A 17,910-nucleotide genomic window follows, 5' to 3' on the forward strand; every position below is an offset into this window, starting at 1 on the left:
TTTTGGCTATGATTTTTTCGGAAAATATAGTAATTTATGTAGGTACCAAAAACATTAAAAATAAATCGGTAAATTTACAGCGGTATTTTTTAATTACGAGTAATTTTAATCTACAAACGCAAGTCCGCTAAGCATTGTATTACCCTATTCTGAAGTCCAGCGTGGTCAAACATGTAATCAGTAGCGTTAATAATTACTATGAGATTCTGTAGATATCTAACCAGTTTAGACTGATTGATACCATCTTTGGAAAAGAAAGAAAAATTAAATTTCTTAATTGTTTAATTACGATATGATTTTATCAAACAATAACAACTTACCACTGTCGAGTATTTCATAAGGTGTATTAAAAATCACCGGATTTAAGATTTCACCGTCCATCGCGTGGACTAATGAAACAAGGGAGGCCAAAATCCCATCTCTGATTGTAAGATTTGAATTATCGAAAGGTTCTCCATTTGGTTGGAAAATACCGAAATCATATTTGTTTGGTAGTTCTTCCACCTCCTCTTTATTTTGCGCTATTAATGGTGCATTACCCGCGTTCACTGTCAAAGAGTAAATAATTATTATACGCTGATATTTAATATTAAATCAACCCAACCCCGAACCAGAACAAAAAAATGTGGGAGGTAAATACGCAATTATTTTGAAAAATTAGAACAGGCCTCCGCCCCCATAAAAGATACTATACAATAATGTCACATCTGCTAATAAAATTAAGTAAATATGAATATAGGCTTAGTATAGTCGCGATAACGTAGGCGAAGAGTGATTCTCATTACTTCTGAGCTAAGGGAAACAATATTTATTACTAGAGGGAAAGCTAGACTGAACCATGAACATCATACTGGGCACCATCTCAGGTTTTCATTCATCTCTGGAACCTATTACGATCTCTTTGGTAATGCAAGGTTTTTGCAAAAATTGTGATGGGACCGAAATACAGTGGGACTGTTCTATGGTGTTAAATGTGAGAATTCGTGTAGGCTTCCGGTGAAGAGTTTAAATTGTCTATTTTAACAGTTAAAAGCCTTATGCGTAATTTTGATCTAATTTTCGTCAACATTAAATATTATTTTTTAAGCCTATAATTATGTCTATATTTTAAATATAGGCAGTCATTTTTAAGCCAAAATATAACTTCTATGACATTTTTCTTTAAGGTATGATTTTTAGTGTTTTAGGAATAACCCCTTGAATAACTTATATCATTGTATTTCAGTTTCTTAATTAAATTTAAGGGTTTATCCCTAAATCACTCCAATCATACCTTGTAAATTGTGGCCTTTCATTCGTTTAATTAATTAATGGAAATCATCTTATTTCTTACCATAGTTATGAAACACAATACTCGCTACAAAAATTTGCAAAAATCCCATTTCTATAAATTTAAAATAAAATAGTGAAAAATTAAATGTAACTTGTTTACTGGCTAGGTTGTAATGGAAATGTTTTGACTGAGTAATACTAGGTTACCATTTCCGTAGAAGTTGGAATGCCCGGGTTAGAATTCATCATAGGTACTGGTTTCCGGTAGCACGTGACACTAGGCCTACACTTTTCTTGTTATTGGCAAACGATATTACGAGATCTCTAACTCCTAAACAGATAAGCGCTTTTTGCCAGCTCTATTCTTAATAGGAACAACAATTTAATAACTCAAGGTTGTATGTGTTAAATGAATAATTTTAATTCCGTTTCCAATGTTAATTTTCACTTAAATTAAAACTATTTGCGTGTAGGTAAATAACTATACAAGAAATACTGGTTAGTACCCAAAAAATATTGAAAAAAAAAATGGCAAATTTACAGCGGTATTTTTTAACTACAAGTAATTTTAATCTACACACGCAAGTCTGCTAAGCATTGTATTAGCCTATTCTGAAGTCCAGCGTGGTCAAACGTGTCATCAGTAGCGTTAATAATTACTATGAGATTTTGAAGATATCTAACCAGTTCAGAATTATTGATACCATCTTTGGAAAAGAAAAAAAAATTAAATTGATTTAATTCTTTAAATTAGAACATAATTTTGGCAAATAACTTACCACTGTCGAGTATTTCATAAGGTGCATCAAAAATCACCTTGTGTATGATATTACCGTCTATCGCGTGCACTAACGAAACAAGGGAGGCCAAAACTCCGTCTCTGATTGTGAGATTTTCATAATCGAAAGGACCTCCACTTGGTTGGAAAATACCGAAATCATATTTGTTTGGTAGTTCTTCCACGTCACTTTTATTTAGGGCTAATAATGGTAGTTTATCTGCTATCACTGTGAAAGCGTAAATAATTATTATACACTGATATTTATTATTAATTCAACCCAACCCCGAACCAAAACAAAAAAAAATGTGGGAGGTAAATATGCAATTATTTTGAAAAATTAGAACACGCCCCTGCCCCATAAAAGATATAAAATAGTAAACGTCACATCTGCTAATAAAATTAAATAAAAATGGATATAGGCTTAGTGTAGTCGTGAGAGCGTAGGCGAAGAGTGATTCTAGTTGCCTATAAGCTAAGGGAAATAATTAATATTTACTATTGAACAGAAAGCGTGACTGAATCATGAACATCATACCGTGCAAAATCTCGGGTTTTCATTCACTTCTGGTGCCTAATTAAGATCTCTTAATACAATTTGCCTTTGGTGAAGCTAGATGTTCCAAAAATCGTGGTGGGACTTCGTGTAGGCTTCCGGTGAAGGGGCATAAGCTTATTGGGGTTTCAAACTATTATCTAAGTATGGCGAAACGAATTACCGGTTTTAATAAAGACGATTGATTTAACTTAATCAGTTTAATTTAACAATCAGTTTCAAGCCGGAAATGTAACTTCTCTGACATTTTTCCCTAAGGTATGTTTTTAGTGTTTTATGGATAAACCTTTAAATAAATTATAGCATTGTATCTCAGTTTCTTACTTAAATTTAAGGGACTATCCCTAAATCACTCCAATTAAACCTTGTAAATTGTGGCCTTTTGGACAAAATCATCTTATTTCTTACCGTAGTTGTGAAACACAATACTCGCAACGAAAATTTGCAAAAATTCCATTTCTATATATTTCAAAAATTTGTCACTCTACGGTTAACAGTTGTCTACTGGCTGGGTTGTTGTGGAAAAGTTTTGACTGCGTAATATTAGGTTAAATTTTCCGTACACGTTGGAAAACGCGGGTAGGAATTGGGCAGGGAATGGCATCGTAGGTATAGGTTTCCGCTAGCGCGTGACACTACACCTTTGTTGTTATTGGAAAACGATATTAGGAACACTTTAATTTTGAAAAATTTAATAACCATTTGCGTGTAGGTAAATAACTGTACAAGAAATACTATTTAGTAAATATTACTTCTTGAACTTTATTTCAATTTTGAAAATTGAATATTGCATTACAATTTCAAGTCTTTTAAACAAGTAACTACTCTTTTCTCTACGCCAGCGTGAACGAAGGTGTAATCAGATGAGTTGACGAAGGCGATAAGACTCTCCAAGAATTTTACTAGCCCAATTTTGTCCAGTCCACCTATAGTAAAATAAAGGTCATCTTATTATCTTTAATTTTTCAGCAAGTTGCTAACTTCAGTCTTTACAAAACTAGACTCCATTTTTACCCCAAACTTTTAAAAGCGTTTGATTTAATTCAGTGATAGTGTAACCACGCTTGCGAGATTTCTAAACTCGCCCCACGTGGCCATAAAAGCCTCGACTAATACTAAAATTAAACTACTCCCGTTACCTTAGGTTCATTCATACTTTTATTAAATTAAACTAACTAAATAAATACCGACTTGTATTTATTACAAATTAAAGAACTTAAAGAGTTTAAACATAATTACTAATAAGGCGCGATGAAGTCTAATTCCAGGGTTAAAGCCCAACGCTCGAGCATACTACTACATGATGGTAGTGGAGAGTGACTGACTTATTAACATAAGCAGTCGACCGTTTTATAGTTAGGGAAAGGTCAAAGGTAACACAGGGTGTTAATCCTCTATATAACCTTACACCCCTGGAGTAGAACCTCAGGAAATCCCTAAATTACTACGGAAGGTTACAATAGTTTGAAAAAAAACTTACTTTCACTAAAAAACTGAGTAATTGGATTAAAAAGTACAGGATTGGCTATGTAATCGTCGATAGCTAGAAGTGTAGCAAATACGAATGCCAAAATCCCATCTCTAGGAGTAATATCAATGCCTTCAAATGGAGATCCATCAGGTTGAACTAAAGGTGCGTTTATGCCTGTAAAAACTGCGTTGAACGCCCCCACAGCGTTTGCAACGTCTTTGATTTGTTGAGGAGTTAGAAATTGCTCGTTTTGAGCATTCACTATTGGAAAAGACGAGAATAATTACATTAATTTATACTAAAATAATTTTGAATAATTATTGATATAAAAATTCCTTACTATAAATGAGGTTTAGAATCAGAATTAAGCAAATACCAAAGCTCCACGAAGACATAATTAAATTTTAGCGATTGTCGTTGCTGTTCGGTGAAATACTTGTTAAGGAGTGAAAGTTCGTATCCTAAAACTTGTGTAGTTATGCAGTGAACTTAAAATAACATCGTACCCTCGAAAACTTATTCATATATTGGTTTTTCCACCAATACTTTTGCGTGTTTCATAGTAATGAAAAAATTCCACCTAACGATCAATCAAAATTCTTCCCCTCTCCCCCTTCAACGGTGTGTTACTGTTACACGTGTATCTCTGACACACAGGCATTAAGAAGATCCGAAGAGGATAATTTCAATAGAAGTGTATCACCATAATCGTATGGTATTTTCCTTGCGTAGTGGTCCTTCCAATATGTTAGCTATTAGCACCTATCCCATGTTAAAAGGTAGAGTAACGTCTAATGGCTGCGTTTTCTCGAAGCCTAGAGGCCCTTCCCATGCATGGACATAAAATTTACCCATGGGTGTTTCTCGACTAGTGCTACACTTCTCTTGAAGTAATTACTTATCTACTTCTGTTGATATATCAGTAAATTCATCTACCCCAAAGTCATGTGGAGCTCTACAAAAATAGACACATATTTGTAATAAAATAGTCATTGACTTGTTGCATTCTCAAGGTGAGAACCGTAGATTGATTGAATCCATGACTTGCAACGTGTTTTCGCGGCACACGCGGTGGCAACACGAAATGTCAAGGCTATGTATTTTTGAGAATGTTTTCCCAACGTGTGACTAAAGAAATATACACATTGTAAGTTCAAATTTAATTTTAATTCTAATAATTTAGTAAAATTGTAAATTAAGTCTGAGGTTAACAATCGACTCTCGCTTAAACTGCCAATAGATGTCTCCGATTTTTAGAATAAATGCAGACGAAACTTTGGTTCGAGAAAGTAATCGATAAACTTGAGTTTTGTTCGCACAATGATCATAAATTTAAACCAAATTTTACCCCAAAATTTTTTTAATGCTAAAACAATATTAAGTTTCAGTTCTAATAGACAGATCTTACCCTGTCAAATATTTGTTGTTCAAATTAGTTAAAATTATAGTTCCTCTTCATTAGGAAAAACCTAGTAAAACTTTAAACATAAATGTGCTCTAATTTGTCCCAAATCCATTTTTATAGTTAGTAACCTAAACATCTAAATTGATTTACGGAGACTCTAGTTTTGGTTACACTTCCTGGATAATTAAATTTAGTTAAGTATCTTAAAATGCATTACGATATCTTTTGACAATGTTCATCAAAGTATAAACTAATCACACTCAATCACTTCCTCTTTCGTGTATAATCGGAGAGTTCACCGCGTAAAACAATCTCGATTCCGTTTCACCCCCCAATTTTGAATTTCATTTCAATATTTCAATCATTTGCATATTGGAAAAATAATGTAATCTGCATAAAAATACATTTAGTTTCCAATTTCGCTTAGAAATTAATCAAACGTTAAAGGATAATATCCCTCAAACAGAAAAAGAGAAAGCTAGCTAATTTGATTTTTGGGTTTATGAAAAAGAAAATGAAAAAAAAATTCCGGAAAAAAGTTTTAAATGGATCCCCTTTATGAGATGAAATCAAAAGTAAATCACTTGAAATAGAATACTTTTATCTTTAGCTTTAATCATTGAACGTGGAATTTGACAGTGACCAACCCCCTTCGTTTAACAAACTTTGATTATCGAAACTTAATTAGCTAATTAATCTAATGAAGACGCTATAAAGTATGACGTCATTCACGTGACCCATGAAAAGACCTACGTTAAAAGAAACGATACTTCTACAAATTAGCTTCTGATAATTTGTAAAGAGACCTCTTTGAGACGTAAGCCTGAGCAAACTTTACTTTATTCTCAAAAATGGTGAAATGATAAAATAAGGGGGGGGGGTGAGCTTGACGGGGGCTAATGACTTCCTTCCCCTGTTTTAAAATCTCTTCCCGCCCGCACCCTAACCCATCATCTCTTTAGCCATTACATCCGATGAGTCCTTATCTGCGAAACCCAGTTTTTATGTTGACGTTTCATTGGATATATCCTACCTCTTACTCCCCTCTCGTACGTGTAACTATCACTGTCTGTGCATGAACTTCACTAATCAACTATTATACAGTGTGATGCAAAAGAATGCCGAACTATACATGTCTGGTAATATACCTAAATTTTTAGAAATATTTCATAGTAAATTTTATTTTAAAATCATGTTTTCCAAAGGAATTCTGGGTTATAATTGAATGTGTTAATTTTTCAGGGTCAAATATCTTACCATATTCTCTACTATAGTGTTTATTTTTAAGTTTTTACTGTATTTTCTATTTTTTATTTTATATTTTATATTTTAGACTACTAAAATCGTAATTTCTTTGAGAAATATATCGTTGAGGGAAGCCGAACTACAGGCGCAATGAAGGCCATGTATTTCCTATGGGCCCCTGCAAAAAGGCTTTTCCTCAATGCACAGATGTATTAGTTTTATATTGTGTTTTTATTTTTTTAAATTAATTAGTGGGGAAATTTTAATTTTGACTATTATTAAGAACACATATAAGACATGAGAACGTATAAATAACCATATTATGCTACTGGGTCATTATAAGCTACCAATAGTTGATGAAAATGAAACCTGAATTCAATCTTTGAAGTTTCTCAGATGGTATATATGGGTTCTTCCTATGCATGTCCATTCTGTGAATGGTATCAACGTCTTTAAATTCCATCAGTCTATTCTTCAACACCCTGTACATCAATGGATGAAAAGATATAACCCTAATTTAAATAAATACTCTTTCTGCTCTCCATCCTCCCCGTGACTCTCCTCTCCATCCCTTTCAAGACTGAATATCATGGTGTGGTGCTCTTCTTTACTTGACGCTTATTAAAGAAGCGACGGGAGTTATTAGGAAGGATATTTTGGCCACTGCAAACTTCTCTCTCTCTTTCTTATCTCGGAGGGACACGCGAATTAGCTCCCCCAAAGAGGGTTTTAATAAGAATTTCCATCTAATGTTTGTTTTATGCCAAGTTTTACCCTATTTTTCTAAGTACTTTTATAACTGATATGGGTCTCCCCTAGTTTTCATCTTTTTAAATGAGAATTCAAATCTCGACGACGTGTCAAAATCTACATAAGTAATTATATATACATAGAAGTGTTCGTGCTTATTACCAGAAGTCCATTTCTACTTCTTTCAAGTGATTCGAGATACAAAATTTTCGATATTTCTTCAAGAGACATTACACGTTAGCAATCAGAACATAAATAACTTAGTAGTTGATGTAATTGGTAATAATTATCAACTTCGCCACCCAATATTGGTTGTAAAGTTTGTGAGAATATGGCAGTAATTAGGTTACATACTTCCAAGTTGGTCAGTTTCCAAGATAAACTTTTCTTCAACAAAAAAAGCCCTCAGAGCAGAGGGGTTCTTTTTTTTTGAACTTTCTAAATTGACCGTGGGGGGTGGTGCACTTGTGGTCAGAATTTCTCTCTCCTTCTTTCACATCCGGTCAACTAGTTTCAGGAAAATTAAATTAAGTCTTTTTTCCTTTTCCTTTTTGGAAGTTTCGCCGCACACCATTCTTGGAAAAGATAACCATGCAGACGACGCCAGTAATACTTAATTTCGCCTCAAGAATCGCCTATGAATTACAAAATAGTCTTCTATAAACTAACTTCAACTCGGAATTGAGTAAAAACTTTAGAGTATAAACTTTGATATATAATTCCCAACTTGAATATTCAAACTTTTCCCAACGGTATGGCCACACACAAGGTAAGTAATTCTTAGTAAAAATACATAGAAAGATCAAAGCTATGGCGAATACATGTTCGTATACACCTTCTTTAGTATAATAATATCTAATTCAACCCCACTCACTCTACCGAGCTACATATTGGCCCTAAGTAGGAAAACTTCCTCTAGCCCCTAGATCTATCATCTTCCCCTCATAGTTCCACTTAAACTAATTTCCTTCGTTTTATCGTCTCCCCAACTCAAGTTAGGTTGCACGATATTTCCAGCAACGGCAAGCATCGTAAAACTTTTGTTTCCAGAAATTAGGACCACCGCGTGTTTCAATACTATCTTTTACAATGAGAAGCTACTGTATCCAAACGTCTATCCCAATGCTTGTTGAAAAACAGCGTTCCGGGCTTCGTAATGGTACATTGTCATCTTGAAAAATGCGTCATTGGTGATGCGAAGAACGCTTGGGTCTAACTCTTGGTAGGGAGGGAAAACTTTTCTTCGTCTTTGACTCTTGTCCAAGGGAATACTTTGTACCGGGCCCCAAAACTCGGGACCCAAATTTAATTTCGCAGACCCCAGCGCGAGGGCCGAACTCAACGTAGGTAGAAATAGAAGCTATTCTAGTATAGCAACAATTTTCTACAAGAGGTGAGAATATTAGCCAAGATCACGCCTACTATACGCAATATATGTATTTCAGTACCATTGTAAATTTAATTATGTTGCATACGGTATGTTTAAAGTATAACTTACTGATCAGGAGAATGTGGTATTTGAGAAAAATGTTGAATAGTTTTGGTCTAATGAGTAATGACAAAGTTTTATCAGTAGTTGTTCTTCATAGGCTTTGGTTATATTATTCTGACCACCATTTTCCAAGATGTCCGCCAGTATTTTTGCCAAATTTTGATGAAACATGACCTTTTCCAGCTGCGTTTATACGATAAAAAATTTCTATAGCGCTGGTAAACAAAAAAAGGTAGAGGAAAGGTAAAGTTTGACCTATTTAGTATTCGTTTAATAGTCAATAGAGTTGGGTAAGAAAAAGTCAATAGAAATTATTACAATGTACACTTGTTGAAGTTGAAGGTCAATTGTAACTACAAAAATATGGACTACGTGGGCCTATAAGGAGTTTTCACTTTCCATCGGTAGTTTACATTCATTTCCGTGCTATTTGTGGCCTCGTGACGCGTCGAGGAAAAAAAAAAGAACGATTCATTAACTGTCAAAACGTCCTCTCCTCGAGCTATAGCTGACGAGCTCATTTCGCAAATAAGCAAACACGTGTGTGTTCAATATATTTCGGTTCGAGCTAAATTACTTTTCCTTATTAGAAACCGATAAAACGTAAACACTATTAGCCGCTGACCAAACTCCTTACTTAATTAACAAAGATCATAATGTAAAGTGCGGCTACTCTATTTATGAATATAAATATGAAAATTACATATTTATGGTTGTATGGATACATTTACGGTGGGGACCTTTCTTCATACGCCTTTGAAGTAGACCGATAAAAATTCTTAACTTATTTCAATTCAGTTCGGTTCGGTTCGGTTCATGTTGTTATCGTGTTATCGTCCAATCCCTTAAACAAAAATTGTGTTTCCATAGTGAAACTGAAAGAGAGAGTTCCAGAAAAAATCAAAAAACACCAAGCTTCCATCTAGCTTTACCCAGCAGTTCAAACCAATCCTTATTTCCCAACCTATTCAAAAAGCCTTTAAAAATATCTGGCAACACGTTCTTTAACTCTTAATTTATCTTAACTCTATTTTAATAAGGAGCACAAATTCTGACGAATCATGAAAGACCATGTAGTGTCCCCCTTTTGAGTCGATACTGTCTACGTAAACAGGTGTTTTGATATGAAATTTCATTAGCTTTTGTACAAGGTTTTTGAGTATAATGCGTCTAAACAACTAATATTAATTCATCAGATCTGCTCTCTATATCGGGCGAAAAGCAATTTCACAGTGCTAACAAGTCAACATAAACCAACAAACGCAAACCAATCAAGCTCATATATATATCGTAATAACGCGCCTATACCCTCGTCCGTCCACTATCCACGCTTATAATAATTAAGTTTTAGATTGCCTCCTATAAAACCTTGATATAAATTCCTAGCAATAAACACAAGCCAATGAGGAAGGCTTTAGCTTCTCTCTCTCTCTCTCTCCTTCGTGTTATCTCCCGTATCCAATTTCCGTCACCCAAAAGAGGTTGTCCTATTCATCGGATTGAATTGAGAAGTGGAAGGGGGGGGGATACAGGGAAGGTACAGCCGGGGAAAATTAGGTGCAGGCTTAATTTAGGACCTCGTTACCGGGTCTTGTGTACTCGCGGCTCGGACCAAAGAGAAGGCAGGAAAATTGTCAGTGGCGTAGTGTATGTACCGACGTTCAAGTAAAGCCAAAACACCCACAGGAAGAAGAAAGACCAAAAAAAAAAATTAAAAATTGTTATTTGCTTAAGAGCCAACCGATAAGCTTAATTAATGAATACACTACTTTGAATATACATTCTGGAGTACGGGGTGTATTATTTTTTGGCCTGAATATTGCGTGTCATGATACCAAGCAAGGCTTAACAATTGTCAAAAACCATAGGTACTCATCAGATATTGATTGAGCTTAAAATACATCGAAACTCATGATTGGATAACTTTGAGAACTTTATACTAATTTTCACTTTTCAAATTAAAACTTTAATTCGACCGCCTCTGCATGTCCAAAACCAAGGGTCAATAGCTCTTCCAAAAGAGTAAAGACTACGTCACGGTATTCGAAAATGAATGGAAGATACGAGGTGGTTAAGGAAGAGGTTTATAGGAGAGACCTTTAATTAATCAAAAATGGCTCATTAGCATCTTTATTTTTGTCTTGCGTGGATAATGCTACTACGGCAGGCCCATACTTATGCATGAAAGGGTTATATCTAATCGAAGCCTCAACTTTTTAAAAGTTGAAAAACTTTCAAAACTTAAAATATTTTTCCTTCATTTTGAAAAACATTGTTTTTATTTGAATCAAGTTTCAGTCGCGTTTCAGTTTCGTTTCGAGTCCCTCAAGACGGTAATGGTTCAAACTTTCAAAGTATGCGGGGTTAGGGCGCGGTAAAGTTGCCACGCGAAACCTTATCTCGAATCAGTCGGAAAGAATAGTATTTTTCGTGCAAAAAATTTGAAAATATATTTGCGTATTTCTGGAGACACGAATTCCAAGTACTTTGTTACTGTCCGCCCGAGTAAATTTTTGCGCGAGTTTCTCGGATTGTAACAGCTTGAAGTTTTTCTTTTGCGTCGTCCCATTGCTCTCGCGTCATTTGCCCGCTTGTTTACAGACCCAAATGTTACGATAGACAAAAATGTTTCGCGATTTTTGAAGTATATATCGTAAAAAACACTGCGTAACCCTTTCTATTTATCGAAATAAATGTTCTTCGACGTGAAGAATAATCTTTTTTTGGGATGGAATTCTGTCGAAAGTGAAGATACCGTGGATCATCGAGTGCGGTTGAGTGAGTTCTTGTACATGTCTTTGGATGTTGCTTGGGCTTACTTAAAATTATTTCTGGTGACCCGTGAGGAATGTCCAGTCGAGGGACCAGTCACTCGGTGTACAGGGTATACCTGTACTAATGGACCTACCCTTGTTTGTCCTCAATTATTAATCGAACACAATTAATCTGAGATTGATTAGCTCGTGGTGTTCAGTAATTTGAAATTATAATTACATGAATGACAATTAAGCAACAGCTTCAGTAGCAAGGCCATGTGTTTCTTGCCGAATATACTTTACTGGAATTGCAATTACCATTATGGAGCTAGACAGAAGGTGAGCAAAGATTATACCGAGTGTTTGAGGACACTACGTCACTGACAGTCCACGAGTCCCAAAATAATGAATACCCCATTAATGGCTGGAAACTCTAAGCGACGTCATATATTTGTAAATGTCATTGCCAAGTGCAGCAGTGCTGAACTGTTTTGGGGTTAGTCAAACCACAGTCCGATCACCAATAGTTCATTTACCAAGTTAAAGTTAGACCCAAATATGACGAAGAAGTTCATTATAATCAATTATATAAATATATATGAATACCTTTGATATTTTCACTGATACAAACCAGTGAGTCCCCAATCCAAACCCCAAAGTTTCCTTTCATCACAAGAAAGTTTCTTAATCTAATTGCGTTACACAAGTCTACCATATAGCTTCGCAGGCAGAAATTGCAATTAGGCTTATTTCAAAAGGACCTGGTCGAGGAGGGCTCAGTTTTTAATATCCCATACCATACCATAGCGTATCATGCCGCCCACGTAGGTGGCGGCACGGCACCCGTTTTCTCTGTACCACCGAGACGGGAGGGTGGGCGGTCGGGAGAAGGCGCGCGCGCTTGGGCGGAGATATTACGTTCCCTCTATTTCGCCTTATCGGGGCTAAAATTAATTTGCGGCTGTAATTTTGGCGAGGAAATTAATTAGATAGATGTCGCCTTCGTTCTCGAGATTGAAAGATTCTTGGCAATCTAACGAGCGCCAAACTGGTTACCATGGCAGCGTTTTCCCGCCCACCAACTAGTTACTATTGATTGGCAAGAAAAGCGCGCGCTCGCCGAATTACTCTCCAACTCCTTTATCGTACGTTGCCATGGAACCTTGATATTGTACTGGAGATGAAATTTACTATTGCACTTTATCACCATTATCACTCTTTGCAATTGGAAAGTAACGTGATTATGAGCGTCAAAATCTTGGAAGACAATGAGAAACATTTGAAAAACATCCCCTGTTAATGGCTACCATACACCTACTATCCACAATTGGCTTCTAAGTAATTACCTCATGGTGCAGAATTAAGTGGTGACCAAGGAAAGGCGACATAGTTCATGGCAGCCATGGGCAAGCACTATCGAAAGTAACGTATTAATATTACTACGACGCCGTGTTAATAACGCTTCATTGTCATACCCCTAAAGCTAGAAGTGACCTCAGAGTATTTAACTCTATTAGAAGGGTCAATTTTTATGGAGAACCACTTGTCTAGAACCGCATTAGTCAGAAAGGTACAAGGAAGATTTTTATTTCCTCTCTTTGAAGTTAGGAAACTCGCAAAACACACGTGACCGTCGATGACACCAACAATAGACTAGACTAGACTACCTGTTTCAGATTATTTCTTAATTGCCTTTCATTTGCAAGTGTAGTCAAGTACATCTCCTTGTAGAGAGTGTATGTTTCCTCCATGTCACCAGTCTTGTTTCGAATCCATAGTTGCGTCTCGTGCAAAAGCGCGCGCGTTTTTTGGCGCCCTTTTCTCTTTTGGCGGGTATACTGGAAGAATAAGATTAAGTGCTTTTGCCTATTACCGGTCTCCTGCTCCGCTATAACACGGACGCCCTCCCTGCCCACCCCGTATCCATCCCTTAGAACCAAACGTTCGGGAGAAAAACTCCGCTTTTTGAAAAATGGTCTGGCTTCGGCCAAAATGAAAGTTCTGATAAGTCCGTCAGTGTATTTCATATTATTCGAACCCCCCACCCTTCGTCACTTCCCCCTTATGACCCTCCCTATAGTTTCAATGCTTTTCTACGAATGCCCTTCGACCTCAATCGTTTTTACGAAATTCATTTTGTCTTCCTTCATTAGTTGTTCTTATAATTGATTAACCCTAACTTATGTTCGCTTAGGAAGGCATTGAAATCTAAATTGGAATCTTTTTGTGATTTGAAACATTCGAAAATGTACTTGTAGCTTAACAATCTACACTGTTAGAGCTCTCGAAAGCGGTTTAGTTGAACGTTAATGAACTAAAATATTGCTAAATTAAATTTTCCTGGGAATTGCAAATTATGTTTAAGCTTCTAATGAACCTAAATCATTTATAAACTAAAGCCTAAAGCACTTAGAATATAATATTCGGTTTAGAGAAATACTTAATCTATTTATTATAACCTTTAGTTATATTGAAGTTATACTCAAACTTCTCCACTAATAGCATTGAAATAATTATCAATTTGTCTTAGAAAATATGAATTTCGTCTTTATGAGGAATTTTCGGTAATTCACGAGAAATAGCGTTCTGTAAATATGGATTAAAATGATTCCTGTTTTCCAGATAACTTTCCTTATAAAAATTAACACTAATAATGTTAAATCAGCCTGAACTTTGAACTTTAGTATTTATAAACTTTGAAACTTTCCTGAATGCATAATTTTATAATTCAAAGCAAGAGTGTGTCACCATATATATTCCCTGGTGTTTGTTTGTTCAAAGGAGAGATCGAAAGTTATTCATTTGGGTACAATATTATTTAAGACTTTAATAAGCCTATATATTTCCGTTTCAACTTTTCATCCCTTGGCCAAAATAACAGTCGACATACGCTTTTAGTTCGCTGATGCATTACCATTATTTCGATCATAAGTTTATAAGATATGTTCCATAAGTATGGCACTACGTCTACTTCGTAATGCTAGAGACTTACAGTTCGAGCTAGTTCGAAACGACGGAAGCGAGAATTGCAGACTACACTCGGTAGTTAATTTTGCAGAAGTTTCATCTTCTGTACTAAGCCTTTGTCATCGCCTCAACAGGCCAGTATCTATGACCTACATCACTTCATGACAAGTTCCAGTTTGTATCCAGTGAAATACTTATGTAAGGAGCATTATCTTACGAACTTATGTTTCGACTAATGATATAACGCGTTTATTTTGGAGCTAAGCTAGCAAAATCAGGTTTTCATTGAGTTAACGTCCCATCGGCTGTTTGTTGCCTCTTCTACTCTTCCCTTATATTATAAACCCCCTTAACCGAAACTAATGGCAGTTACGTACCCTCTATAATAAAATAAGAGACGATGCAGCATGTGCTCTCTGTAGTTTCTCGGGACCGCTATAAGATCGTTCGGGGCCTCGTGCGTTTTGTAGAACGTCAAATATTTCGCTATATGCCTCTTTATTTATTATGCAAAACAGAATAAGATTATCTTGGAAAGCGTCCTAAGATGGATTTGTTTAGATACATTAAGATATGGATTCGAACGCTGTTGTTGAAGCTCCTCGAACCCAAGGAAAGCTTTAGCTAGCGAATTTGAAGGATATGTTGATGGCTTCTACAAAAACTAGTATGACCAACCATTGAACCCAACATGAGCTTTCCCTAACGAAATCCCAACCCAACCTTAATAAACCCTAGCCAAGCCCAAACCTAACCCTAAAAAACCCACACACCAACCCATCCTAGCCTGACTAATAACACCCCATCCCAAACCAACCTATTCTTACCCAACTCTAAACAAACCCTAATCCGACCTAACCTTACCCAACTCTACCCAAACCCAACCCATCTCTAACCAAATAGACAAACTATTACACACCATGAATGCTGTTGTGTTCAATTAATATAGTAATGACACAACTGTTAAAATAACTTGAACATAGTTTATTGTCGAGATGATTAAAATACTACAGAGATCTAAGTAAGTAAGATGATTTTAATTATACGCTCGACTTCTTTAGGTCGTCCTTCTTGATGATACCCAGGGCTTGGTGATTCGGCATTAGTGTAAAGGCTGAGCCGGTGTCCACCTCCATTCTGACGTCAACGCAGTTAATCGTGCAGTTGATCCGATATGGCTCTGGTGCAGCATCATCTTGTCGTCTGGAAGGTAGTTGGTAGACTTCGTTTTCATCGGATGTATTTGTCAATGCGAATACATCATATTCCGGATGCGTAGCCTTGTCACCAATGATCTGATTGGTTTGCGTCTCGTTCCTTTTTGGAAGACTGCTACGGCACGCTCTCGCAATGTGTCCCTTTTTCCGGCAGTGATGACAAGTTGAAGTTTTAAATGGGCATGTGGCTGGAGAACGTCCATCTCCGTTGCACCGCGTGCACGATTGTTCGCTTTTGGAGTCTCCATACTGATTCCTCTGGCTGGGTTTACTGTTTCGGCTATGACGTTTCTTCTTCGAGAGTATCGCTACCGCCTGTACTGGTTCGACATGACGTGTGCCTCCTTGACTTCTCATGACGCAAGCATTATTTGTTGCCTGTTCCATGGAATGTGCTATGGACATAGCCTTGGTGAGAGTAAGGTTACCCTCGGCTAGTAGTCTCTTCTGTAATGAATCGTCGTTACATCCACATACCAAGCGATCCCTTAACATGCTGTCCAATGAAGTTCCGTAATTGCAAAATTCGCTAATACGTCGCAGCTCCGAGATATATTTCGCTATGGTTTCGCCTGGTTGTCGATTTCTGGAGTTGAAGACGAATCGTTCTACAATCTGCGATGGTACCGGATTGAAATAATCAGTGAGGGATTTGATCAGCTCGTCGTACGTCTTGTCTGTAGGTCTACTTGAATTTCTGTGTAAAGCGTCCATGACTCCGTTTCTTCGTCGAATTGACTGAACCGACTGGTGATCGACATAGTTACTCTGGAACTTGTTGTCTCCGTCGTGATGAGTCTGGTTTCTTCTGGAATCTTCTTGTGGCAGTGATAGCGTTGTAAATCGGGAAGTGCTTGTTACACGTACGGTTACTTAATACATCTCGCCTCCGTCGCCAATTTGTTGTGTTAAATTAATATAGCAATGACACAACTATTAAAATAACTTAAACATAGTTTATTGTCCAGATGATTAAAATACTACAGAGATCTAAGTTACTAGGAGACTCGTCGATTACCGATGGTGTTACATAGGTTGGCTTGCTATTTATACAATATTGTTATCAGCTAGTAGACTTAATAATAGGCCAATTGGTTTTTTATAGATCGCGTACATAACAAATGCTATATGGGAGGGGGTCAGATTTCGATGGTCATGTTAGTGATCCAAGAAATAAACAAAATATGATGTACATCTTGGTTAGTTAACTTAGTCTAGTCCATTCGTTGATGGTCTTAGGGTTATCACGTAGACAGAGTTCGGTATTAGGGCCCTATCGCAGGCGTCCCAGCCAAACCAAACCCAAACGCAGGGCGGCGGCGCGAGCGTGCTTTAAGCTCTGGCCTTTTAGTTATAGCTTATTAGTAGGACGTCATTAGATTATAATTTTAAATTTAATGAGAGAGTCGAGAGTTCCATTCTAGCCTTCCCGTGTCCAAGAAAATGGGTGGTGGGCGCTCGCCCCTCTAATCATATTAGGAAGACTCATTAAGGGGGGCTAAAATGGGGGGGAACGGACGAGATCTCGGTTGCCATTAGCAACCAGGGATCCCTTCGCACGACGCTCTTGTCCTACTGTTTTCTCTATTCGGGACAAGGGACCCCGGGTACGCGCCTCGTTGGAGAACTGGCGGTGCAGCACGCTTTGAAGGGGGGTGTAAAAAGAAATTAGAGGAAGGTGCACCGTGCACCTCCACTCCTATCTTCTCTGTGTCGCTCAAATGAAATGAAATCGACTCCCACCTCTTCCAAACCCCCATAGCTCGCTCGCTCCGCAATTTTGTGGCGCCAATCAGAGCTAAAAAGAGACGCGTTCGCATTCGGTGACTCGAATAGTTTTCAAATTAGGCCTAATTATACATTATTTAACAAATAACTCCGTTTTGGGTTGGATACAGGTCTGGCACTTTTTGGGTCATCATAGTTTTCAAGCATTGAACGGTGCGTCTTTTTTCAAAATTATAATTATCCTTCAAGTTCGAAAATAACAGAATCCCACGT

At 36.8% G+C, this 17,910-nt stretch overlaps 2 protein-coding genes across 2 annotated transcripts; both read right to left on the reverse strand.

The window, feature by feature from the left end:
• Positions 1–3,398: 3,398 nt before the first annotated feature.
• Positions 3,399–4,668, reverse strand: LOC149690499 (uncharacterized). Its single transcript, XM_089870511.1, has 3 exons — positions 4,418–4,668; positions 4,087–4,338; positions 3,399–3,532 (listed from the first exon to the last, which is right to left on the reverse strand). The coding sequence occupies exons 1-3, from the start codon at positions 4,470–4,472 to the stop codon at positions 3,399–3,401; spliced, it is 441 nt and encodes a 146-aa protein (XP_089726637.1). The 5' UTR covers positions 4,473–4,668.
• Positions 4,669–15,732: 11,064 nt separating this feature from the next.
• LOC149690500 (uncharacterized) lies at positions 15,733–16,623 on the reverse strand. The gene has a single exon (XM_089870512.1). The coding sequence runs from the start codon at positions 16,621–16,623 to the stop codon at positions 15,733–15,735; it is 891 nt and encodes a 296-aa protein (XP_089726638.1).
• Positions 16,624–17,910: the final 1,287 nt, after the last annotated feature.

The sequence above is a fragment of the Phalangium opilio genome, unplaced genomic scaffold (assembly GCF_054372755.1).
Source record: "Phalangium opilio isolate 3A_F unplaced genomic scaffold, DU_Popi_V2 ptg000031l_1, whole genome shotgun sequence".
NCBI lineage: Eukaryota > Metazoa > Arthropoda > Arachnida > Opiliones > Phalangiidae > Phalangium > Phalangium opilio.

Bases quoted from the DNA above. Each gene is read 5' to 3' on its own strand.
- LOC149690499 (XM_089870511.1), bottom strand. From the start codon at position 4,472: ATGTCTTCGTGGAGCTTTGGTATTTGCTTAATTCTGATTCTAAACCTC. The intron at 4,339-4,417 runs GTAAGGAATTTT...CTTTTCCAATAG, and splicing joins GATTCTAAACCTCATTTATA to TGAATGCTCAAAACGAGCAA. The intron at 3,533-4,086 runs GTAAGTTTTTTT...ATTTTACTATAG, and splicing joins TACTCAGTTTTTTAGTGAAA to GTGGACTGGACAAAATTGGG.
- LOC149690500 (XM_089870512.1), bottom strand. From the start codon at position 16,623: ATGGACGCTTTACACAGAAATTCAAGTAGACCTACAGACAAGACGTAC.